A 25563-nucleotide genomic window follows, 5' to 3' on the forward strand; every position below is an offset into this window, starting at 1 on the left:
TGTGCTCTACAGGTGTCCATCCTCTAACTTAAAAGGAATGTATGGGCTTGTAGGGTTACCCCAGAGGTGTCAGCCCTCACAAGTGTGTCTGCAGCTTGACATTTTCACCTGAATGAAAGTCTCAGCCAGGTTTTTTAACCTGTTACACTGTATTCAGTGTTTCTGATACCTGTGTTATCATTTAGCAAGGAGGATGGTTTGCACTCACGCACCACCCAAACCAAAAATCCGATTGTGCACATCATCCCTGCATTAGCAGGGATGATGAGACAGAGTACCGGGCTGTGGTCGACTCCTTTGTCACGTGGTGTGAGCAGAATCATCTGCAGCTCAACGTGGCAAAGATCAAGGAACTGATCGTGGACTTCAGGAAGACCAGGAAACACTTGACCCCTGTTTCAATCCAGGGGGTCAGTGTTGACATTGTGGAGGACTATAAATACCTTGGAGTACACAGACAATAAACTGGACTGGGCTAAAAACACCACAGCACTTTACAGGAAGGGCCAGAGTCGTCTCTATTTTTTGAGGCGACTGAGGTCCTTCAACATCTGCCAGAAAATGCTGAGGATTTTCTATGAGTCTGTGGTGGCCAGTGCGATCCTCTATGCTGTTGCATGCTGGGGGAGCAGGCTGAGGGTCGCAGATGCCAACAGACTTAATAAACTGATCCGTAAGGCCAGCAATGTTGTGGGGATGGAGCTGGACTCCCTCAAGGTGGTGTCGGAGAGGCGGATGCTGTCCAAGATAAAGACAATGTTGGATAACACCTCCCACCCACTCCATGACATGCTGGTCAGTCACAGGAGCACGTTCAGTGAGAGACTGAGATTACCGAAAAGCACCACTGAACGACACAGGAAATCATTCCTGCCTGTGGCCATCTCCCTGTACAACGCATCCACTTAACACACTGTTTGCTGCTACAACTACACATGTTTCTTTTCCAAATATTTATTTATGAGTGACTTATGTATGTATGTATGTATATATATGTATATATTGTACTATTCTTAGTTAGCGTATTGTCTGTCTTGTCTTAATGTTGGTTTAAAATGGAGCACTGTAACAAAAAATAATTTCCCCCAGGGATCAATAAAGTATTCTGATTCTGATTATTAATAAATGACACAAGAACACGGCTGCTTTGTTCACGTAATCATATTTTTGTCACCACCAGCTTAAAGAACAACACAAACAGTCAGTGAGCACCAGCTCCACAGAGACCAGCACAGGACACTGGCTGTGCAAAGGTGTGCTGGGGACTGTGCAGCATTCAGCAGCAGGATGAGACGGGGTGCACAGCTGGGACAGTGCACAGGAGCATCTGTGCCACATATGGACTAAAAGACCCGACGGGAGTGAAAACGAGGCTCAGATGTTAGCAGGTCTAAAGTTTCTTTAATGTGAAATTAAAGCAGATTTAACCAAATAACTTGTCCACTGAACTCTTGAAATCCATCTGAGGCATCAGGTACAAGTGTCATTACAAACCACTGCTGCAAACGAGTGAAGTAAAAGTCACCATCATAAGAAAACTAAGTCAGCTCGTCCCACAAAAACCATGATGACATCGTCAGCCTGGTCATCAGCGGTAAGTGCAGCCAGGCAGTTTCAGCAGCCAGTCAGCCCACAGTCAGAGCCAGCACACTGAGCACACAGACGCATCAGACCAGAGGGAAATAAACAAGCCATATACAGTATCAAAGTAATCTATTACTTGTGTTTGTGCTTCCTGAGATTGTAAAAAGTACTCGAGAGCAGTGACACCGTCATCATTTTCACACAAAGACATCTCTGCACATGCTCCACAGGCCCATCAGGCCAGCATCAGTGTCAGAGTTCACGGTGAGGGGATTCTGCAGGTGATCCTTAGCGGGGGGTGGAGCCTATCCCTATTAATATTGTAAAATATCAAAGTCATTACGTAAGAAATTATATCAGAAAGAAAGGGTGTGGGCATGCACTTTGTTCCCATATATCAGGGGTGTCCAACTCCAGGCCTCGAGGGCCGGTGTCCTGCAGGTTTTAGGTCTCACCCTGGATATCACACCTGAACCACATGATTAGCTATTCCCAGGCCTCTGGAGAACTTCAGGACATGTTGAGGTCATTCAGCCATTTAAATCAGCTGTGCTGGATCAAGGACACATCTAAACCTGCAGGACACCGGCCCTCGAGGCCTGGAGTTGGACACCCCTGCCATATATACACATGTGATCTCTGTGATGAAGACAAAGGGGTTTATTTTCTGAACAGCTCGTTGTTGAAACGTTTGCACAGAAATCTGGACTAAAATGTAAAACCTACAAACTCTTGTGTGAAATCAATGGTGCTACGTTTGCGTTGATGAAGGATTATGGGTATGTGACATCTTTTTAAACACTCACTTCACTGTTTTTGTCCATGATGACTTCTGTCCTCTGAAGTTCAGCACAGGTAGGCTTTCTTTGCATTAGCTGGTTTAACAAAACGGGCTTCTCAGTGCACTTAAAAAGTATTTTATGCGTCATTCGAGTCTTCTTCCCCACAAAATGGATCAAGTGAGCACCGCCTGCTCCAACCAGACAGAGACGGGTGACAGAGAGCTGCACAGGTTACACGTGCACAACACTCAGGACCCTGTACGTACAGGAATCTGTGCGAACGCTTCACTTCCACATTATGTTTTCAACATGTTACCATGGCGATCAAAACCCACCACCACCGCAATGAAAACTCTGATTTTAGGCTAAATTTACATTTCTAACCTGGTACAGAGGACGAGTGCACAATTTCCATGAAAGCAGCTGTCACCGTGGTAACTGATGCTGAACGCAGCCCGAACAGGAGCGGCTTATCAGAGTGTTGGTTTAAAATCAGCAGGAAGTGCCGCGTTCTTCTAATTCACATTAAGTTTTAGATGAAACCAGATCACATGACGCAGGGTTTTACGTGGGTAAACTGACAAAGTCAAACGTTATTAAAACCACTGAAGCCCAGGTAGAGTGACAGGTGTGCAAAGTGCACGTTTCCACTTGGTGATGAAGAAGCTTTATTCTTACCTGCTGCTGAGCCTCTGCTGAAACTGCAGCTACGGCAACACAGAATAAATCAAACAAAACGTTTCCTCTGTCGACAAAGCAACTCCCACTTCTCGTTTTTAGCCTCTGCAACAGTAACAAGCTGGAACATGTAAAACCCAAGATTAACACTGCAGAAGATTGTTAGTCGCTTTTCTTTGTGGCATTTGTGCAGTTTGCCGTTCAAGTTTTATGACCTTTACAGAAGTTTTGTCATCTGATACGGTCACTGGCTGCAGTAGGCGACACTCACAGGGATCATTCTGAGTATGACATGTGAAACGCTCAGAGCTGGAAGCACTGAGCCTAAAGACGTTGAGAAACACCACAGTGATGACACCGCCCCTGGTGACAGTAGACAGGAACAACATGATGGTCAAAAAGTATGTTTATGGTATAAAGACTCTCCTCCTTCACCACAGTATCTTTTTATTACAGACTGCTCCAAAGAAGCAATGTTTCACTGTTAGCCACATGCTCCGTCTGCCTGAGACCAGTTTTTAAACGTCCCGTCTGTTAACTTGTTTCAGACAAAAAAAAGAAGTAAATCACAGAACGTAAAGCCAGCTGCTTCGTCCTCGCAGGTTCTTCAGTTCTCCATCAGTGTGCAGCTCCAGCACTCACACCTCTACCAGTTCTCCAAGCTCACTGCTGCATGTGCTTGTTTGCAGAAATCTATTTTCCTCGTCCACGAAACTGAGCGCTGAAATTTACTGAGTAAAACACCTGATACATTTAAACGGGACATAAAAGAAACAGGCAACAAGATTCAAACTAAAGACAAAACAGTTGGCACTGTGCAGCTAGGCAGCTCCTTCTGGGGTTGTAGGGCGGAGATTTAAAAATACTTGGGTCAGAATACTACACGGGGGGGCAACACTGTCGGAGTACGTCCTCATTAATGGAACGAAGAACGCTGAAGCAGGCTGAATACTTGAGCAGCATGATTAAACGAGCTGTGTGCACAGACATGCCCACTGACACAGCGGAGTGAACCCACGCTGTGACCGACTGGCTCAGAAGAACATGTCCTGGTACAGGTTCTGGCCCATCTCGATGTAGGCCTCCTTCTCCTGTGCAGACATCTGCTCCACCAGCTCTGGCCTCTGGCTCACCTCTCTGTACGAGAAGGGCCGGCCTCCCACCATCACTGTGGGCTCATCGCCCACTTCCTCAAATTCATCGTCGTCCTCATCATCCTCCTCTTGGCCCCGATGCTGCGCGGCCGCGGCAGGAGGAGGACCCGGGGGCGAGTCGTCGTCCGACTCGCTGGTGTCGCTGTCTGAGTCACTGGCGTTGGCAGAGGTGAGAGCCCTCGCAGCGGCGCTGGCTCCGCCTGCACCGGCGCCTGCAACGCTCCTCTTCTCGTGGATTAGCAGCGCGCGCATCACTTCCTCGTTTTCATCTACCTGACTGGTGCCAGGACCAGGCGCTCCATCCTGGGCTCCAGGTACGCCACCACCTGTGAAAACCACATTAAGATTAGATCACATTCTCATTTTTAGCTTAACTCACAACTTCAACACAGCTCTGCTCTTCAACCCTGTTATTCTGCATCCGTGTCATGTGGTAAGGTAACCATGGGGTCGAGATTTATCATCACATGATGCAACTTCTAACCAATCCAGGACATCTCACTGGAGCGTAGGCTGGATGACACAGCACCTGCACGGTTTCTTGGCAGACATTCAGTGCTGCCATGTTTCATCACAGCAACACAAAAAGAAGGCGTGGCCTGGGACAAACAGCTGCAACACATAAACGTGAGATCTCCAAGAACGACCGATAACGACATTAATCCGTTTTAAAAGAAATGTGCTGGCTTCAGAGTGAGTGAGTAAGTTCTTAGAAACAGGTTTCTTTATCGATACCTGTTCCAGGGTAGGTACGTGCTCTGTGATTGGTCTACACAGATGGGAAACTAGATGAACAGAAACATTGGCTGAGGATCAGCGGAGCCTATCAGAGAGGCGGGAAACCACGAGTGGTAATTTCTTCTCCTACTTCCTCCCAACTTGCTGAAATCAGCTCAGACGAGCTAAACTGCAGTTGCTATGCCAACCACCACCTGGCTTAACGTCATCTTGGCGTTTCAACCGGCACAATGCTAAAAGCCTGGCAGTTCCACGGTGGGCAGTTGCCCCCAGGGAAGCCCTCGGAGCTCTCTAACGAATGGTAGCGCACCGTTTCAGTTTCGGCGTGCGAGCTCGAGCCCAGCCTGACTTTATGTAGATGTAGCAGGTGCCACATCCCCGCTGATGTCAAAGCAGGCAGAGCGGGTGACGTCAGCCAGTGAGTGTGGGCTGAAAGAGCTGCTCCATCTTTAGAGCCTGCACCCACAGGTGCACAGCCTCCGACACCAGTGTTCAGTTTTCACCAGCTGAAGCTCCGCACGCTTGACTGAAATCATCAGAACAGCCAAGGTGCACATCCCCACCAGCAAGCACAGAAGACGCGCTCGTTCCCTCTCAGCAGCTGAGGACAAAGAAGCTCCACATCTTCTGTTTTTTGATGCATCGTATCAGAATTTGGGTTTTTCTTTACACGTTCAAATGAATAAGTTGTATTTAGGAGCTGGAGTCAGACCCTTTCTTCTTTCAGTAAACCAGATCATGAAACACGTTTACAGCTCGATGCACGCTCAGGATTTAAGCACAGGGTAAAACCCGCAGGCAGATGAACGGAGACACACCTGTGACAAAAACACAACCCACATGTCTAATTTGTAATTTCCATAAGAATGGATTCTATTATGAGTGATCCTGCCTCAGCCACTCACTAACCAAGCCCTGATTATTCCAATTAGGCAATTATGGCTCAGCGGTACTCTGGCCAGGTCTGATTGCTGCATGCCCTTGGGTAAGGATCCAATGTCATTAGAAGAAAACTTGTTGAAGGGCTGCTCTGACAGATGGAGGTAACCTGGCTGACCTGTAATAACCTGTTCCAGCTACAGACTGAGCACCGACTGAGATGAAAAGCACAAAAACGGCGCTCTCTGCAGTCCATGCAGCATCCAAGCTACCCGCTCCTGAAACACCAAACCCTCTGAGGACGAGAAACATCATTCATGATTAACGATCACATAAACAGCCGCCGAGTCTGGGAGGAAATTCACGCTGAATTAAACTTAAACTAATTCACGAAGTCGGAGATTGCAGTGCTTTAGAGTACGATTACATTCATTCATCTTCAATAACGAGCTGCACATTCTGGAGACGTTTTTCATCCCACTCTGTGAGTCCATTTTCAAATGTTATTGTATTTAGTGAAGACGTTTAAATTGGATCTTTTTAACAAACTCTACACGAGAGACAAAGATGAGAACGGTGTGCTGCAGCTTGTAGATCTCACTCTGGGTCAGCACACCTGAATCACACGATTAGTTCATTACCAGGCCTCTGGAGAACTTCACGACATGTTGAGGAGGTCACTCAGCCATTTAAATCAGCTGTGATGGATCTAGGACACATCTAAACCTGCAGGACACCGGCCCTCCAGGCCTGGAACTGGACACCCGCTCTAAACAGTATCTGTTTATGTTTAGTGTGTCTGAATATAATGACTGAGCTACAAATGAAACAACCATCACAGAGATGTCACAGACTCGTTGATCCGCCTCAGCTGAGAGCGGCTGCAGTGACAGCGCTGTACTTACGGTTCTTGAGGACGTCCGGCTCGTTGTAAGCGCCCTGTACGGTGCTCTGAGTCAGCCACACCGGCCTCTCCTTTGGCGCCTTGCTGTCGCCAGCCTGTTTCTGCTGCTCCTCCTGGTCCATGTTGATGACCACGTTCTGGGTGTACAGATCAGCGTACGTCGATCCTTTGTTCGACCAGGCTTCGCGGTGCGGGCCGCTCGCTGCTCCTGATGCTGCAGCACGTTCTCGGCTGCAGGAAAGAGTCAGCGAATAATATTTACAGCTAAGTTAACACGATTAAGTCTGAAAAATGTGCCCAGTTCACTCGTTTCGGTTCCTCCTGTGGCTACAGACAACAGCTCACCACAGCGTAACCGCTAACTGCGGTGAGCTGTTCGGACGAGTGCGATGCTGCGAGGCAGACTGACCTCTGTTTGAGAGCAGGAATCTCAGCAGGCTCAGGCTCCAGCAGCTCATGGGACAAGTTCACGTCCTCGGTTTCACGGAGCAGCACGTAGATGGGCTCGATCTGCTCGTTGAAGCGCGCCACGAGCGTCCTGGCGTCAGGACAGACCGACTCATCCTCTTCTACCTCCGTCTGGCAGAAGGTACAGCGAAATGTACCTGCAGGTGAAAAACAATCATTACAGACCTGCCTACAGGGCGCTGCATGGACCGAACCAGCAGAGAAGTTTAGGCCCCAACTACTTTACATACCAGCTGATATATCACAGGAAGTGAACCTGCTGGTTGCCATTGGTGCCATTTGTGCTCTGATTTTGGTGATTTATAACCAATCGGGGTCAGGCTTGGTCTTCATGGAGGCTGGGCGTGGTTGCGTCGACACAACAGGAATAAGAGCGCTGACAGAGACTCTTGCATTAAACAGGAAACGCCTGCGAGGGAAACTGTATGCTGTGCGCACCACACTTGCTTCCTACCATTAAGAGAAGGGCACGCTTCGACCATCTGCTTCTCTGGCCGATTTCAGCTTCAGTAACGGGAGCCGTGCCAGCAGCAGCGCAGAGCTCACGCCTGCTTTATGTGTATGAGAGACCCCGAAAACTACTATTACAACTAAAGCACCTCCAGATTAATGCAAATGAAGTGAACAGTTACAGCTGAGGCTGCTCAACAACTGAAAGGCAACAGCGTCTCATTAATGTACAAACTGTTGTTTGTGCATTTAAGATTAAAGTGGTAAATACCTCATTAAGATCTTATTTATCCTCGATGTGTGCCAAGCGGCACCAAGCTGAGATTACTGGAAAAAATCATTACAAAGTAAATCACGTAAATATGATTAATACGTTCATAATGGTCTGGCACTGGTCTCTGGCTCAGCACTGAAACATTCTGCTTTTCCTGTACAAAGGTGGAGAACATGTTGGCCGAAGGTGAGGAATGAGCACGTCAGGTGGAGTGAGTGGAAAAAAGATCACGTGTTACAACATTCACGGCGCGCTGTGAAAACAGAGCTGCAGGGCTTCGGCTCTCCTTTGTGGGTCAGAACGAGCTGGAAGACCAGCAGTGTCGTGTCCGATCCTCGTGAGGTTACGCTGAGTGTTGCTGGCCCGACAAAAACAGCCCATCAAACTACCAGCAGAGCTGCAGGTACCCGAAGGCTGAACCCTGACCGAGGCAAAGCAGCAGAGACAGGAAGCGGTGCAGAGGAACCGTGAGGCGTGTCATCACAAACACACTGATGGCTCATTTATCCAGAGTGACGAGACTGCACATCTATTCTGTCCCATTTGTGTCTTTTCTTAGAGCTCGATCATTTAAACACACCCACATTTTAACATAGTGATTCTACAGTGAATCAACCTGACAGCCAACAACATCAACTATTTACAACATTTATCCCAGTAAACCACAAGTACTGGACAGAATTATTCACTGAAAATGAGAAACCATCTTTAATGATTTGTTGACCACTCCTGTGTGAGTCCTAGAAGCCGAGCCGGATGGTTGGCAGTCAGCCCCGACCCTGGCAGGCAGTCAGCGTGGTGTCACAGCTTAAAGCTGCCGCAGTTTATGAATGAAAACAGCTCACAAACAAATACAAACCTTTGCAGAGAGAGCGCAACGTGGACAACGTTTCTAATGCAAATCAGGATTTTTAATGCACATGTTGGCCCTGCGACAGACTGCCGACCTGTCCGGGGTGTACCCCGCCTCTCGCCCTATGACAGCTGGGATAGGCTCCACCCCCCGTGACCCTGACAAGGATAAGCGAACGAGAATGGATGGATTTTAGCAAACACACATACAACCCAGTTCATCAGTTCTGGGGATGTTGCTTCAATTTCTCTAAAACCAAATTCAAAGAGAGGCCATTTTCCCAAAATGCATTGCATCCTGCGTAATACAGTAATGTGCACTGCTCGGAAAGGAAGCACTTTAAAACATCAGATCAGAAATAAAATCCTGCTGGATATCTGCACCGAGCTCCAACAGCAAAGTGAGAGTGGCTCCAGTGTGACTGCAGGGAGACAGCAAATGTTCGGGTAAGGGCGCGTACTGACATCATCATGGCCGCTGTAAGTCATTGATTACCAACTATTTAAATCTGACGTAAAAGTGAAGATTCTGGGTTTTTAAAGTGCACAAACTGTTTCATGGTCACCTACGTTTGGTCTGTGTCATTCAGAGCTCATCATTATGCAGCATATGCAAGTATGTGTGAGGCTTATGACTCATCCTTATTCAAATAACAGACATTTAAAGTGAACTTTAACATGGCAGAATGTTAGCGTACGACTTGGAGCTTATACAAAGCCACGTACACGTCATTAGCTTCAATGGCAGTCTTTTCATGTCCACGTAGCGCTGCTAACAAAGTGCACTCACACACAGCTTTAGAAGTAACTCTGCATTAAATGGACAATGAACAAAAATTCATGCTTCTATCTCTATAACGTACACGATCCTCTGTTCACACTATAGTTTCATTAGGAGGAATTGTCATTAAATGTATCCTGCTATGTGCTGTTACTGCCATCTAGAGGTGAACTGAGGAGCACACAACATAATGGAAGTGCAAACAAAAAACAACACATCAGATCACAAAGTGATCCTTGTATCAATGAAATACCGAAGTCTTCATTTAACTTTGACAAACTCATTTCTGTACATCCACTGTGAATCACTGCCAGTCGTGAGCGCCTGCCTCGCTTTCCCCACATATTATATCTCCAAACATTTTCCAGATAAACTGAGAGCCAGATTTACCAGGTTAGGATAATCACAGAGGGGCAAACACGTCCACAGAGGGAGAAAGTTCTGCATCTATTGATTTTTTAAAAAAAGATGAAGAGTGTCGTCCTCCCTCCTGCTGACACTGCACGTCGAGTTCAGTTACTTTATGCTTGGTTTTAAAAACAAACTACTGAAGAGCAGAAATATGTGGGGCCTTGCTCCAAACCAAAGGGTTTAAGACTCAGTGAAGATCTACAGGAAAGAGCCAAAGCTGAGGCACCACGCTCACCGTTTTGAGCCGTCCACCTGCACCAAATACTCAGAAAACGACAAGTTTCTCTGTGCACGCAGCATGCTATTTAAATATATATGAACTCTCCCCACCCGCGGTAAAGAAGCTTCTAATTAATTATTCATCCCATAAAAGCTGGACTAAAGTCCCGTCAAACTGCCAGAATGCTTTCAAAAATCCAAGCGTGTTGAATATTACAGTATAGCAGCACTGGTCTGCACCTTTACCTGTCATAGGGTCGAAGAGTTGGTTGGCCTCGAGGTCGGTGAAGGTGGAGAAGCAGCAGGGACACCGGAAGGAAGCGCGGTTGGTGGAGTCTCGCTCATCTGTCTCAATGCGTCGTCGCATGTGATCCAGTTTATACTTGACCACATTGACCAGTACCCTAAAAAGATGTAAGACAGAAATAAGACTACTGAGTCTAAAGTGTCCAACACACACACACACACACACACACACACACACACAGCAGAGATTTAAACCTGTAATTAATGAAGTAGTAGTTGTGTCTCGTTGTCTTGCCATCGGGCGCCGTCTCCACCCTCATGCGGCACTTCACAAACTTGTCTGCTTTTAGGGTATTGAGTACTGAGCGCAGCTGCTTGCGGTCATACTTGAGCAGCTCCAGCATGTCCTCCTCACGCACACATGGGTTACGGATCAGCACATCCAGCGCCAAAGCATGCTCCAGGCCATAAAAACCCCTCACGACCTGCTTGGCCAGCCGCTTCAGAGCTGCGGGGACCTCGGTCAGTACCGCTGGTTCAATCATCTTTGGGTCTGGAGAGAAAGAGCTGCAGGGCAGAGTGCGACAGCGGGGAGAACATCAGGAAGGCAGGGATGAGGAGCAGGGCCAGAAGAGTTATCCAAGTATAAAACTTTAAATTTAAGAGGGAAGTGTAAGGTATACTAGAGCACATTAACCCAGTAGGAGAAAAATCCCGGCCGCGTTATCGATGTCAAATCATCAATCACAGCTAGCGTAGCTTAGCTTAGATCCAAACAAAGACTAAAACATAATGCATCCGGTTTGCCGGTGTTATTGTACATTTTAATGTAATACACCACAATAGAAAGACGGCGTGTTAATAGTTTACCGGTCATCTTATTATTTCACACTTTATCTTTAATAAAAGCTCGATAAAGTTACTTTTATTTAAATTAAGCGCTAACACTGAGTTGGCCTGCAGAAACCCGGCAGGCGTTAACGCGACCCTTACCGGTTATTGTTTATGTGCCAACAGTCATCTCAGAGTCACACACACTGACGTTAACTCACAAAAACACCGCTAAAACTCACTGAACACAAACGCACGTCACGGTCCTTTAGCTGCTGGGTTAGCCAACATGCTTCACTTCTTATTTTGAGACGACGACCCCGGAAATGAAAAATAAACCCGGGCCAACTGAAATGTTGGCCCGGCTGCACTAAACTGCACCCATAGAAGCGAAGAAGCTTGAGTGACGGGCATGTTGGCGAATAGCATGGCTTTGTTTTCATGGGGCGTGGTTTTAAGAACACTGTTTACTTCCTGATCGCGTCTATCAAAAAATGGCCTCTCTTGACAGGGTAAAAGTGTTGGTTTTGGGAGATTCCGGTGAGTTATGAACTATTTTCACAAGCAAAACCTTTACTACTGTCTGCTGTTATTTATAAGGACACTTGCTTATTCTGAACGGAACTCGCTCACTTATAAAACTCTTAATCTTTAAGTAGGAGACCGACGCTGTGGTCAGTTTGCTGCTGTGGCAGTTAAAGCTACGGATAAACATCACGTAACACACCTGTCATGTCTAAGCTCACGGGTAATTTTCACAATAAAGGTACATCGGCGAGCGACGCTGAATTTTAATACCCGTCATTTTTACATCGGTCACTTTGCGGCAGGTGGATGTAAGTAGAGTGTTTGGGTGTGAAACGATTCCACATCAAGAGTTTAAATTCCACAGAAACACGTTTTGCCGAATCAGAGAGCCACACCCTACAGATGATTACGGATACTCACTGATGTTGTTCCGGAGATGTGCTCTGCTGGAAGCCGAGTCTGTCGTAAACTGACTCGATGTTTCGGTGGAGGTCAGTCTTCCAGTCAGCAGCAGCTGTAGAGTCTATTCATAATTTAAATCCATTAATATCGATCAGCTACACAAAAATGTTTAACCTGCTGTGCTTTGCATCAGCTCCTTTTATCCAGTATCATTTTGTGCTCTTTGCAGGGGTTGGCAAGTCTTCCTTGGTCCATCTGCTATGTCAGAATCAAGTTTTGGGAAATCCATCGTGGACTGTTGGCTGCTCTGTAGATGTGCGGGTAAGCAGGTCCAGCATCTTCTACTTTACAAAGCCCTGCTGGCCTTTTATTTTAAACTCGTATAAAACACGACAGAACACACTAACGAGAGGGAGACAGGTGTAACGGTGAACCTGAAAGGAACAGGTGCACAGGTTTAAATACCAGGGTGTCAGGGGTGATCTGTGACAGAAGGATAGCAGCAAGAGTGAGAGGGCAGGTAATGAGGCCTGCTATGATGTATAGTTTGGTGACTGACAAAAAGATAGGAGGTAGAGCTGAAGGTGTTCAGGTGTTCGGTGGGAGTGACCGGGATGGACAGGTTTAGAAATGAGTCCATCAGAGGGACGAGGCTGGGATGGTTTAGGCATGTGCAGAGAGGTAAGAGTGAGATGGCGCCCGATGAGCTATTGATGTCGAAATAATTATTCTACTCCAGGTTCAAGACTATAAGGAGGGAACCCCAGAGGAGAAAACCTTCTACATTGAACTCTGGGATGTTGGAGGATCCGTTGGCAACGCCAGCAGCGTCAAAAGCACGAGAGCAGTCTTCTACAACTCGGTTAACGGTAAACACGTACAGACAGATCTGAAAGCATTGATTTCATCAGTGACGTGTTATTGAGACATGCTCTTCATGTTTGGGTTCTTTTAGGAATTATATTGGTCCACGATCTGACCAATAAGAAGTCCTCTCAGAATCTGTACCGTTGGTCACTGGAAGCTTTGAATAAGGATTCCTCTCCAACTGGAGTCATCATTTCAAACGGGTGAGCAGATCTGTGTGTTCGACATCGCCCGTCTTCATTCAGAATAATAAACAGAAAACATGGCTAATGTGGAAGCTTCGATATTTGACTGCAGCGACTATGACAGAGAGCAGTTTGCAGAGAATCCGGTGCCTTTGCTGTTGATCGGGACCAAGTTTGACCAAATTCCAGAAAACAAGCGCAGTGAAGTCCTCACTCGGACGGCTTTCTTGTCCGAAGACTTCAATGCAGAAGAAATCAATCTTGTAAGTCGCCTCACTCTGCTCTACGAGCTCTCAGCTTCAGCTCCTTTAAACCAATGAATCCGTTTCATTCATTGTTTATCTCTCACATAAAGCACAACTCATGTTTAGCACTCATAAAAAAGGAAACTAGACTAATGATGAAAATAAAGCGGCGATTCACACACTCACACACCACCTACGTTTTTCAGTCAAAAACAAATCCTAGTTCGCAACAATAAAAACAACACATGTATCATAAACATCACAGCATCAGTAAGCTCCTCTCTGTCCTGTGTCTGGTCCTCCAGCCTAAAATAAAACATGTGGAAGCTGCTGTGGTCAGTTTCACTGCGGGAGCTGAACGCTTTTGGTGTTGTGTTGTTTTCCCAGGACTGCACCAACCCCAGATACCTGGCTGCAGGCACCTCAAACGCTGTGAAACTCAGCAGGTTCTTTGACAAGGTGAGAGCTGTGAGCTGCGTCACTGCGGTCTGTCAGGCAGGCCGTGACTCAGGCTGCGTCCACACTAGCCCAGATTGATTAGGGTTAGGGGGGAATGTTTTCAGATGAAAACGCCGTTCCGGCTCTTCGAAACGTCGCGGCAAAATGTGGAGGAAAAGCAGCGAGTGTTTTAAATGGACTCACAATGAGGTGGAGTTGTTGCTGCGAGTAACACAAAAGTACAAAGTGGCAACAGTGAGTGAGAATTAAAGAATTCTTTGTTGCTATCTTTGTTTAATTAGTCACATGACTGCATCACATGACTAACATGCGTCATCATTTTAGAAAGTCTCTGTTTTCAAATGTGTGCGTCTCAGTGTGGACGGGAGGCCAAAACGGAGAGACGAGGTTGCGTTTTCAAACAAAAATGCATTAGTGTGGACGCAGCATCACACGCGTGTGTGCACCTCCGTCTTTGTGCTGCGGTTACACGTGTGGATTTATCGAGAGCTGTCAAACAGGGACAAACATCATTTGGGCTTCACGTTTATTTTCAATCATAGACCTGGAGGATAAATGTCTCACATTAATGGGAGTCCTTTCTCTTGACGTGTACGTGTGTTCTGACTCGTATTAAACCTTTCAACAGGTAATAGAGAAAAGATATTTCACCAGAGATCCCAGTCAGGTCAGTTTGTTTTCTCTTTTTTCTGTCCAGTCAGAGTCGTAGCAGTTTTGGTAAAAGGTTGAAGGTGACCTGTTTCCCACTTTCTCTGCAGATGACTGGCTTCACAGACAGAAAACGGTTCAACTTCAAAAGTTTGCACTATGACTGAGACCTGTGATCAGACCCCGCCCACTCAGACACGCGCTGGAAGTGAATCTAGAAAAGTTTATAAAAGCTGGAAATGACATGTGAAGAAGGTGCTGAGGACAGAATGAAGAGGCACGCTTTGAGCTTTTTATTACACCATCATGAATGAGACCACACGTTTTTAGAACATATGCTTTACTGCTCCTCTGACTCGTGCATCATTCCTGCTCCTCCATTGTTTGCTTGATCCACGGGATGAAGGAGCTGACTTTAGTATAGACATGCGGGTACTGTGGATTATTGCAGTCCTCTGCCAAGGTGAAGGCTGTTATACCCTGAGGCTTTGTGTTGCAGATAAGTGGCCCACCGGAGTCTCCCTACAAAGAAAGACTTGATTGAGCGATCTGTGTAAAGGTTGCACATTTTACATGAATAAAAGACTAAACCTGTATTTGAGTTATTAGCTGCTGGGCTGCTTTTGTTATTTCGTTACCTGGCAAACACCTCCGTCCCGTCTGGTAAACTTGGTGCATATCATGTGACCAGAGTTAAAGTGTTTTTGCCAAATGTGTTTGCACTCAGTGCTGAACTGCATCTTCTCTGTGGCTTCTTTTAGGACATTTGAACGAGATCCATTAGCTCTGGTTAGTCCCCAGCCGGCCACAGCACATTTAATGTTGGCGGGTGTTTCCCCGTTCTTCTTAGGCAGTCCTATGGTCCTCACGTACTTATTCAGCGTGGCGTTCTTCTTCAACTGTCAAAGAGAATCAGTGAAAGTTGCTCCTGCATCAGTTCAACACATGAACCCAGTGCACAGGGAATCAGGTCACTTTAAACTTTTTCACTTTACCTTCAGTAACATGATGTCATTGTTTAAGTTCCCAGTGAACCCTGGATGAGCGAAATACTCGTCCACTTCGATGCGTTGCTGAGTTCTCTCTTTCTTGGTGATGTCGTGTGCTCCGAGCACCACGGTGCAAGAACCCCAGGTCTCATTTCTGAACAAGAAACACAAAGTTCAAAGAAGCGTCTGCAGTCGCACTGATACTACGGATGGTGTGAATCATAATATCGACACAAATGAAGGTCCATGCAGTCTTCTCAGTGTGTTGCAGCGCTCCACCGTTAGAAAAATGACTCCCAGGAAAACTGTGGTGGCCCATCACTCCACACAAACACCTTCCACTCATTTATATGTAACTTGATGGTGTGTCCTCAGTATCACAGTTCAGCTGTGATACAGTTTTATCACAGTGACTGCTGATAGAACAGCAGCAGCTAAAATAACATCCTTTTTTAAAAACAGTTATATATACACCATATAAAAAGCGTACTTGCAGTGAGCTGCAGTCAGAACAAAGTCCCTCTGAATAAGGATCCCTCCACATGAATGTACTCCCCGATACTGGACTGACACCATGTACGGTCTGGAGTGGGGCTTTGCCTCCCTGCCACCGACTATGCCGCTCTCAGCAGCCCCTTACAGGAGAGCAAAGGTCAAATCAAAACAGCGACCACAGAAAATTCTTCATTTTGGCCTTTAAAGAAGTGGGAAACTGTATTTCAGCGCAGGTCTAAAATATCCTGTCATTGAAACTCTGCCAGTCTTCTTACCTGTGAGGGAGATTTGCAGAAAGACGTAAAGGATGCAGCAGATCATGGTGGGACAGACGCTGCAGGCTTGCAGTGACCCCCCCACTCCACACGTCTCTTTTTATAACACGCCTCCCACAACAGAAACTTTGTGGTCAGAAGTTTCTGCACGGATATCACACCTTTGTCTGCACCGCTGCATGTAACAGGTGGTGGTGCATCACACACCTCCAATCATTTACCAGCAGAACATTATTTCTGTTTTCAGGATGAATTAGAGTCTGGATCATTCATTTATTATTATTATTAATTCATATTTTCAATTATGTATATAAATATATCTAAACACGATTCAATAAAAGGACGAAATGTTACGATGCAGTGCTTCATATACAGAAGGTCTTGAGGGATTGCTGCTATGAGGAAACTTTACCAGCGGGACATCGTTGTGTGCCTCAACTTCACAGGCTGTTTCGGTCTTTTATCACAAGCTGTTCTGCCATTTTTTAGTTTCTCTTTACCTTCCTTGGTTGGGTTTAGAGATTAGGAATCTAGTCTGGATTGTCATATTAAAATTTTAGGACACATCGTCAGTAGTGGACGTTGGATTCCTCGGGTGTTTTGGCCATTATCACTAGACACTCACCCAAGGAGGCCCTGTCACTGGTTTATGTTATAATGTTATTTCTCTTCTTCTTTCTGCTGTTTAGTTTTCCACAGTTTATTTTATCAATTCACCACAAAAGTTCTACTTATCTCTTTCATATTTAAAGAGCCTCACTTCTTCAAAGGGATAGAAAAGGTGATAGCAAGAAGTAAGACAAAAGAGACAAGATAGGAGCGAGGAGAGCCGGAAGGGGGGCGCCTGATCTGGCATCCCACACCTCCCGCCGGATCCTGCTGTACGCTCTACCTCCCAGAAAAAGGGAGGAGCAGAGGGGAGAAGAGTGAAAATTCTAGTGTTGGGCTTTCTATGATTCTGAAGCCCCCTGTTGAGGCAGGCCCACCACGGGTTGATCAATCCTGGGCGTGTCTCGCGGTTAGCTGACTGCCTTAGCTGCACGAGTGATGTCAGCCCTTTTTAACAAAAGACAAATGCTGATGGATACTGACGCTCCTCTTGGTTGGTGAAAGGTTGAGCAATGATGGATTTTCTTTTGCTCTCAACTTTCTCGGCTACACACCTGAGGACCTGGTTGTGTCTCCATGTGGATCTGCCCTGAGTACGGCTGGTCCTACAACCATCCAACATGTGCTTGAGTGGCTGGTGTCCCGATTCTTTCTTGATGTGCTGAGAAAGAACAACCAAAACTCAGAGCAGGTCCAGTCAACAACAATGATTTATTAAGCACATGCATGGGGGGATGTACACAAGACCACCTTCTGTGTCGATCTCCATAGAGGAAGCACACAGGCTCCACTATTTTAAGGGCTGAAGGGCTAAACCTGCCCTGTCTGCATAAGCAAAGTTTATTATCCTGCAACAGTGACAGTTAAGTTCAACCCCTTCTAAGGCACTCATGTTTGCACTTCACTTACAGTCTCAATGCTCTTTCACCCCCAATCTGTTTCCTCTTATTCTCTTTTAGCAGAGTAAAAATAGGCAACGTTCTCTGCAGGTCTGCACAGTTTCAGTCTGGCTAAGCATTGCAATAACCTCTGATACAGTTTATCACGGAAAAACAAAATCCACAGCCAATAAGCACTAGAGAATGTGTTTTCTTACATCTTACTCTGACTGTCACTGGGCAGGCGTGTGCACTGTTACAAGCAAAACACTTCTGGTAATACCCTATAATCCTGCACATTTCATTAGCAGCTGGATTAATATGGCCTTTGCTAAAATATTACTTCATGATATATTCTCCACCTTCGAAGAAAGTCACAATACAGCTGACGCCGCTACTCCCCTGCCAGCTCGGCCGATCTCACCTCCAACAACGGCATCATGGGTGCGGGGCCTTCCAGTCCCGCGTCCATGGCCCTTGCTATCACCCTCTCGGTCAGCCGTCTGATACAGGGAAGGCAGCAACAGCTGCACGTGACCAGGATAACTATAAAGACTGTACACAGGGGGCAGGATGGGTCCTTTCCAAACCACAGCTGCAGATTTATTGGGGAAGGCAGCACATCGTATGTCGCTTGGATGAAACGTAGTCTATTAGACCCATTCCCCAGATTTCACTCCATGAGAGTTTCCTCTTTCCCACACTCTCCCAGTTCATCCAGCGACTCTGCTTGGCCAGCGCTACGGCTCTGGCATGTCTGGCTGTTTCCTCCTGCCGACGCACCTCCTCCACCACCATTTTTCAACCTTCGGTTACAGATGCCTGTTGCCACCGAGGTGTTACTGCTCCAAGACCAAATCCTCCTCTGCCCTGCTGGACGTGACCCACCACGTCACGACGGTGAAGAGCAGATTTGGCCTGTAGCACAGATGTGGCCGGGGTCTCGGGAGGCCGTAAGTGACATCTCAAGCCTCACTTTTGCACATTTAATGTCCTCCACCAGACTAGTGATAGGCAATGACAGTATAGAGTCCAACACTGCTGAGGCATTTGGGAAGTCCGAGCCACGTGCTCGCGTAGGAGCTCACCAGCCTCTCCAGTCGATTGGCATGACTGAGTGAGACCTGATACGTCGTCAGTGGCCGCAGTAGTCTGGGAGTGCAGTGTTTTAATCTGGCCGTTAGCCTTGTTCTGCCGTGGTTGTTCAAGTTGCCAGGTATCATATATTCATATTTTCAATTATATATAAACACAATATATTTTATACTGTCTGTGGTTTTATGAGACCCTGAACATTGGTCCTGAGGGTTTGTCTCATCGGCTGTCTGTTGACTGCATGTGCTTTAAAGTAAGCCGTCTGGGTTGGTGGTAAATACCCGAATGGAAAGTGTGTGTCAAGGCCAAATTAACCACAGTGCACACAAAGGTGATCACACCTCTCACTGTGAACCTTACACACATTTGTGCCACTCTATTCTCTCCGGAGCTCGCTTGTTGTTTCTAAAGAAAAATGTCAGTGATGTGAGATGGACATGAATATACAGAACATAATGAGCAGGAGATCGATCTATCTATCTATCTATCTATCTATCTATCTATCTATCTATCTATCTATCTATCTATCTATCTATCTATCTATCTATCTATCTATCTATCTATCTATCTATCTATCTATCTATCTATGTGTGTGTGTTTAATATATATACATAATAGTCATTTCTTCAGTAAACTATATTGTTTTCAATAATTTAGCTTTAAATTACTTGAAAATTATATATTTCCACAGAAAAGCCATAAAATTGTGACGAGTATTTGTGGTTTCTGTGGAATTGGAGGCGTTTTCTGCAAACAGTTATTAGTTTGATTCTAAGGAAAAGTTCAGTGATGTGTGGGTGGACATGCATGCTCCAGGAACATGACACCCACAGACAGACAGAGCCTTTACCCATCAGTGGGAGGAAGATGATGAGCACTTTCAGCAGCGACACTGCTCCTCTTCCTCTGGGCGGTGTCAGTGTGGCGCCATCCACAGGTCAAACCTCAACACTGCACCTGATCCAAATGCACAAGTTTTGCTGGGGTCAGTGTCACTGCTGGTACCTGGACCCTACAGAGGGTGGTCCGACTGCTCCAAGATGTCACATCAACACGTGCCATTCCCAGGTTTACGGCGTCTCTCAGCACAATCTCAGGATCAAGGAGGAGGTTCCAGAGCCCAGCAAAACGACCTGCAGCAGACGACTGGTGTGAATGTCTCCGAACAATCAGAAACAGACTTTGTGGTCACAAATTTTGAAGCCATCCTGATAACCTTATCCCACCAACGATGTGGTGATCCAACTTTTTTCAGTGTATTTAAAAAGATCCTCTGGAAAAGATTAGAATTCTTGTAAATGAGTTCAATACACAAAAGCACATGAACAGCAGAAACATACATTTACAGATAAATAATAGCAGAAAAGCAAAGTGAAGCGAGCCCCAGTCAATTGTCAGTTTTGCACTTTGTTCTGATTAAATCTCCGTCCCTGGTGTTACATAACCTTCTGGCACATCCATCACTCTCCGAGCTGTTCCCAACATCAATCATTTATTTGGGTCTTTTTTGACAGTTTTAAGACCAGAACTCTGGAAAACGATCAAACATACAGCAAAGAGAAAACAATTCCTCTCCCTGACAGCTTTGTCGGGTTCGCTGTCAGGGGTGGGCTACTATACCCGTTAAAGAAGGGTTTTTCACAGTTTTGGCAACTGCAGATGGGAAACAAGTGTCCCAGGTGCACTCTCAGGCAAAGTGTGTTTACTTTATGGGGTAGAGATGGATGCTTCACCACCTGCTGGCAGCAGAGAGGCTCCCAGCTGCAGCCCAGCCCATACTTGTGAATAATATTTGATCTAAAGATGTGGATCTTGGGATTTTAAACATGCAGGTTAAAAGCTTATCAGTGTGGTTCCATTTATATAAACACTCCAGTGCAGATGTACAGAGAGAGGATACGAGTATATATGATTACATAGTGTATATGTGAGTATATGTCTGGTGCACACAGGTATATATGTCATAAACATCCACAACAACTTCCTGAGGGCCCGGCGTCCTCTAATAGGCCCTTTGTCTGTCTCCTGTCTCCAGGATTCTGGATTTAGTGTTGGAAAACCTGAAGACAGTCCTCCCTGGAATCACAGTGTCCCTCAGTTTGTTAGTCCACCTTCTTCCATCCATCCCTCGTCATCACATCTTTGTTTTTGGTTAGGGTTTGTGTTTTTAAAAATCTATTTTCCATTTTGTTTGTGTCACAGTTTTGTTTTCATTCAGTTTATTGTCGGTGTGTCCCGGCCTGGAAGGCCTTACCTTCTTTCATTTATCCAACCACACTGTTAGTTTCTCATGTGTGTGTTATTGTCTGCTTGCTTTCACATGTTTCCCAGTTTTGAATTGTTCCGTATCCGAGGTGTGATCCCAGGTTCTCCTGTTCTTTTCCTCTGACCTTGTTCAGCACTGACAAACTCAAAGGCTTTAACACGTTTAATGGTCGGCTGGTAAAAACTACCCGAAAAAGAAAAATCTGCAAAATCTGAACAAAACTGAAAATGTGGATGAAAAATGTATAAAGAAGAAAATAAAATTTAAAAAACAACATGTTAAAAATCAATTAATTTAAGAACAAAAAGGAAAAATATGAACACTTTTAATGGTTCTTTGATATTCTGTGCGAAGATCAATGATGCCATTGATTCAGCCCCACAGGGCCCACCCCACAGGGCCCACCCCACAGGGCCCACCCCACAGGGCTCAGCCAGCCTCAGAACCAAGCCCGGCCGTGCACACACACACATAAACGACACAAAGACGCACATGCACGCTCGCCCATCTGAAGTGTGGTGAGCAGAGCAAAGGGAAAAAGAGTCGTGACAAGAGTCTCTGAAATGTTGAACTTATTTTATTTTAAAAAACAATTTAAAAAAGAGATTCTGGGAGGCCAAAAATGTTTCAAGCTTTATTATTTAGTCGTTAACAAGAGAACCGAGTTTAATTCACCTCAGTTCAGCTGTGACAAAACTACAGTTAAAGCAAATGATTGGTTTGTTTTACCAACACAACATTGGTTTAGTTTCACTTCTCTCGGTCATTCAGGACACTTCTTCTTTTTTATTCAAACATACAGACGTTTCACATTAACCATGTTGAAACTAATGCCTGAAAAAAAATCCTTTATTTTTTCATTGTTTCCTTGATCCAGGGGATGAAGAAACGGACTTTAGTGAACACGTGGGGGTAGCTGAGATCAGTGCAGTCCTCTGGTGAGGTGTAAGCTGTTACACCTTGAAGCTTATTCTTGCAGATGAGTGGTCCACCAGAGTCTCCCTACAAAACAGGCAACAGAAAAACTTCCCTCAGTCAGTAGCAGTTATTATTCATCACTAAACGTTCAGTAGTTAGTCTGCTTCACATGTGACATACCCGGCAGACGCCTCCACTCTTTTTGGTAAAGTTGGTGCAAATCATGTGATCAGAATTAAAATATTGTTGCCAAATGTTTTCACAGTTAGACGTGGCCTCTATGTTCTCTGTGGCTTCCTTTAACACATTTGAGGGACAGTCATGAGCTGTAGTCCATCCCCAGCCTGCCACAGCACATTTCATGTTAGCTGATGTTTTTCCTTCAGGCAGGCCGATGGTCTTCACGTTCTTACTGAGTTTGGCTTTCTTTTTCAACTGTGGACACAGTGTGTTTGAGAGAGCAGTTACTTCCTGATTTTAGGTTAAAATAATATCTCCTACCTCACTGCATAATGCAGCGTGACAGATATACTGCCAACAGTGCTTCACAGTGAGGTTAGCCCAAATATTCATTTTATTATGAAGCTTTAAACACTCTTAGTTTTACCTTCAGTAACATGATGTCATATTCGTATTGTCCAGTGAACCCTGGATGAGCGAAATACTCGTCCACTTCGATGCGTTGCTGAGTTCTCTCTTTCTTGGTGATGTCGTGTGCTCCGAGCACCACGGTGCAAGAACCCCAGGTCTCATTTCTGAACAAGAAACACAAAGTTCAAAGAAGCGTCTGCAGTCGCACTGATACTACGGATGGTGTGAATCATAATATCGACACAAATGAAGGTCCATGCAGTCTTCTCAGTGTGTTGCAGCGCTCCAACACCGTTAGACAAAAACAGTTATATATATACACCATATAAAAAGCGTACTTGCAGTGAGCTGCAGTCAGAACAAAGTCCCTCTGAATAAGGATCCCTCCACATGAATGTACTCCCCGATACTGGACTGACACCATGTACGGTCTGGAGTGGGGCTTTGCCTCCCTGCCACCGACTATGCCGCTCTCAGCAGCCCCTTACAGGAGAGCAAAGGTCAAATCAAAACAGCGACCACAGAAAATTCTTCATTTTGGCCTTTAAAGAAGTGGGAAACTGTATTTCAGCGCAGGTCTAAAATATCCTGTCATTGAAACTCTGCCAGTCTTCTTACCTGTGAGGGAGATTTGCAGAAAGACGTAAAGGATGCAGCAGATCATGGTGGGACAGACGCTGCAGGCTTGCAGTGACCCCCCCACTCCACACGTCTCTTTTTATAACACGCCTCCCACAACAGAAACTTTGTGGTCAGAAGTTTCTGCACGGATATCACACCTTTGTCTGCACCGCTGCATGTAACAGGTGGTGGTGCATCACACACCTCCAATCATTTACCAGCAGAACATTATTTCTGTTTTCAGGATGATACAAAGAGCCTGGAAGAAACTGCTTTTGTGATTTGTTACTATGTAAATATGACTGAACTGAATGAAATGCTACCTGATGCTCCCTGACACACACATTTTCTACTCTTGTGCTACTTGGGTGGTGCTAAATAACTGGATGGAAATGTGTATGTAGGTCATGTTAACCACAGTGCACACAAAGGTGATCACACCTCTCACCATGAGCCTTACACACTCCAAAGCTTGCTCAAATAAAATGTTACAGTTCTGAGAAGCTAGTGTATACTTTAAAGTTTTTAAATGAAACAACTTACTGAAGAATTTTACTGAGCTTGGTGACCTAAGAGGTGATTGCTTGATGTCTTTGCAGGTCTATTTCCTATTTTCTTTCCAGGCTTGTTTAACATGTAAGTGATCAATCATTTGACCTCATGTTTGTGCAGCTTTGGCTGCATTTTAACTTTTTCTCCTCAGTGCAACGAGGACCAAGATGAGCGCTGTCAGAGCTACAAACCAGGTGAGCTCCAAAGGAAAAGTAATAGTGATCAGCAAACCTGATTGGTCAGGATATATTCAAACTGGAGTGTTTTTTTCTAATGTTTGCTCGACGTTAGTGAGTGAGACTGGGCGGTTGCTGGTAGAGGTGTGAGGTGTGTCTGCATGTTGAGTTTATGGTGTTTCTGATGTCTTTGTGTTGTAATGGTTTAGTTTTTTGTACGTAGTTTTTAGTTTAGTTGTGTTTTTTCCTTCTAAGTTACTCCCAGCCCAGGTTTCCTGTCCTGTGTCGCATCCTTGCGTCTCGTCTCTCTTTCCTGTTTACACTGCCCCTCCTCGTGTATTGTGCTGTCATATATGATCCCTTCCACCCTCCCTATTCACCTTTATGTCCTTATATTGTCTCAGTTTTCCTCTGTCCTCACTCAGGCGTCGTGTTTGTGCTTCCCTGTGTTCTGTGTGTTCCTATTATGATGTTTTGTGAAGCTTTTATTGAAAAATGGTTCATTACTCAAAGCTTTCCAACACAGTCCTCTCTGCTGACCTCTGCTGGACAAAAATATGAAGAGCAGTTTGAATCTACAGCTTATAATGAGCTGCTTTGTCATGATTGGCTGCTCTGCAGAGCTTCTGGCTGATGTGACGCTTTGATCTGTTGTTTTGGGTGAAAGCATGACGTTCTGTCTGTTTTGATATAAATAATCTAGATCCGTGCAGAAACTTCTGACCACCTCGTTTAAACATGTCCCGTGGTCTGGTCTCCTTTTGCGTTTGACTTCTTGATGTTTTTTATTAATAAAAATAAAAAACATACTATATATAACAATTAGGGGTGCAACGATGTTCGTATCGATATTGAACCGTTCGATACAGTGCTTTCGGTTCGGTACACATATGTATGGAACAATACAACATTTTTAATCTATTTTATCAACTTTCCTTCTGACGATGCTGTCTGTGTTGAGCACTCAGTGGATCTGCGCTCGACTACTCCGCCTAGGCTGCACTGTCGAGCGCAGATTCACTGAGCGCAGGGCAAGCTAGCAAGACAGAAGCTAATCTTGTTGCAACATGGCAAACTGAACCTCCCCCACCCTCATTCAGATCTGGTCTTTGGAACTATTTTGGTCTTCATGTGACGTATGACCCTGAAGGTAAGCGCGTCATGGACTAAAGTAAAACAGTATGTTGGATGTGCCACGCAATGCTCAATTACATGGGTGGGAGCTAGTGTGTTAGCGCAGTTAGCTCGTTAACGTGTTGACGCCGTCCAGCCCCACGCGATCCGGGGCGATCCGCGGTAGCTCGTTAACGGAGATTTGCCGTGTTGTGGCGTTAACGTCATTTCAGATTAACGCTGACAGCACTAGTGGGAACACAACGAATATGACTGCACATTTACACCGACATCATCCTAGTGCAAAGACAAGTGGAAGCAGACAAAAACAACAAGCAGCATGCTACAAACTTTACCCGAGTCATTTAGACAGCCGTTAGCACAGGATTCTCCTTATGGG

The 25563-nt window shown here is 45.6% G+C and overlaps 4 protein-coding genes across 8 annotated transcripts; 1 reads left to right on the forward strand and 3 right to left on the reverse strand.

The window, feature by feature from the left end:
* Nucleotides 1–3474: 3474 nt before the first annotated feature.
* Nucleotides 3475–12330, reverse strand: gtf2e1 (general transcription factor IIE, polypeptide 1, alpha). Of its 4 annotated transcripts, none has more exons than XM_076875394.1 (6): nucleotides 12200–12330; nucleotides 10676–10987; nucleotides 10421–10578; nucleotides 7129–7324; nucleotides 6721–6950; nucleotides 3475–4524 (listed from the first exon to the last, which is right to left on the reverse strand). In XM_076875394.1, exons 2-6 carry the CDS (start codon nucleotides 10963–10965, stop codon nucleotides 4079–4081), a joined length of 1320 nt encoding a protein of 439 aa, XP_076731509.1. In that variant the 5' UTR covers nucleotides 10966–10987; nucleotides 12200–12330; the 3' UTR covers nucleotides 3475–4078. The 4 variants fall into 4 exon arrangements, with proteins under 4 accessions (XP_076731509.1, XP_004566116.1, XP_004566118.1 ...); XM_004566059.6 differs by lacking the exon at nucleotides 12200–12330 and adding an exon at nucleotides 11494–11641; XM_004566061.5 differs by lacking the exon at nucleotides 12200–12330 and adding an exon at nucleotides 11509–11626.
* On the forward strand, nucleotides 11642–15186 carry rabl3 (RAB, member of RAS oncogene family-like 3). 2 transcript variants are annotated; one of them, XM_004566062.5, is made up of 9 exons: nucleotides 11724–11791; nucleotides 12144–12270; nucleotides 12411–12502; nucleotides 12921–13050; nucleotides 13137–13251; nucleotides 13346–13496; nucleotides 13866–13937; nucleotides 14566–14604; nucleotides 14696–15186. In XM_004566062.5, exons 2-9 carry the CDS (start codon nucleotides 12216–12218, stop codon nucleotides 14750–14752), a joined length of 711 nt encoding a protein of 236 aa, XP_004566119.1. In that variant the 5' UTR covers nucleotides 11724–11791; nucleotides 12144–12215; the 3' UTR covers nucleotides 14753–15186. The 2 variants fall into 2 exon arrangements, with proteins under 2 accessions (XP_004566121.1, XP_004566119.1); XM_004566064.6 differs by lacking the exon at nucleotides 12144–12270 and having other exon boundaries at nucleotides 11642–11791.
* LOC101487603 (granzyme B-like) lies at nucleotides 14949–16425 on the reverse strand. Its single transcript, XM_012923235.4, has 5 exons — nucleotides 16345–16425; nucleotides 16065–16209; nucleotides 15581–15728; nucleotides 15224–15484; nucleotides 14949–15107 (listed from the first exon to the last, which is right to left on the reverse strand). Exons 1-5 carry the CDS (start codon nucleotides 16388–16390, stop codon nucleotides 14949–14951), a joined length of 759 nt encoding a protein of 252 aa, XP_012778689.2. The 5' UTR covers nucleotides 16391–16425.
* Nucleotides 16426–21813: 5388 nt separating this feature from the next.
* On the reverse strand, nucleotides 21814–24274 carry LOC101483052 (granzyme B). Its single transcript, XM_004566065.3, has 5 exons — nucleotides 23320–24274; nucleotides 23040–23184; nucleotides 22718–22865; nucleotides 22291–22545; nucleotides 21814–22194 (listed from the first exon to the last, which is right to left on the reverse strand). The coding sequence occupies exons 1-5, from the start codon at nucleotides 23363–23365 to the stop codon at nucleotides 22042–22044; spliced, it is 747 nt and encodes a 248-aa protein (XP_004566122.2). The 5' UTR covers nucleotides 23366–24274; the 3' UTR covers nucleotides 21814–22041.
* Nucleotides 24275–25563: the final 1289 nt, after the last annotated feature.

Source organism: Maylandia zebra, linkage group LG16 (assembly GCF_041146795.1).
Source record: "Maylandia zebra isolate NMK-2024a linkage group LG16, Mzebra_GT3a, whole genome shotgun sequence".
Classification (NCBI taxonomy): domain Eukaryota; kingdom Metazoa; phylum Chordata; class Actinopteri; order Cichliformes; family Cichlidae; genus Maylandia; species Maylandia zebra.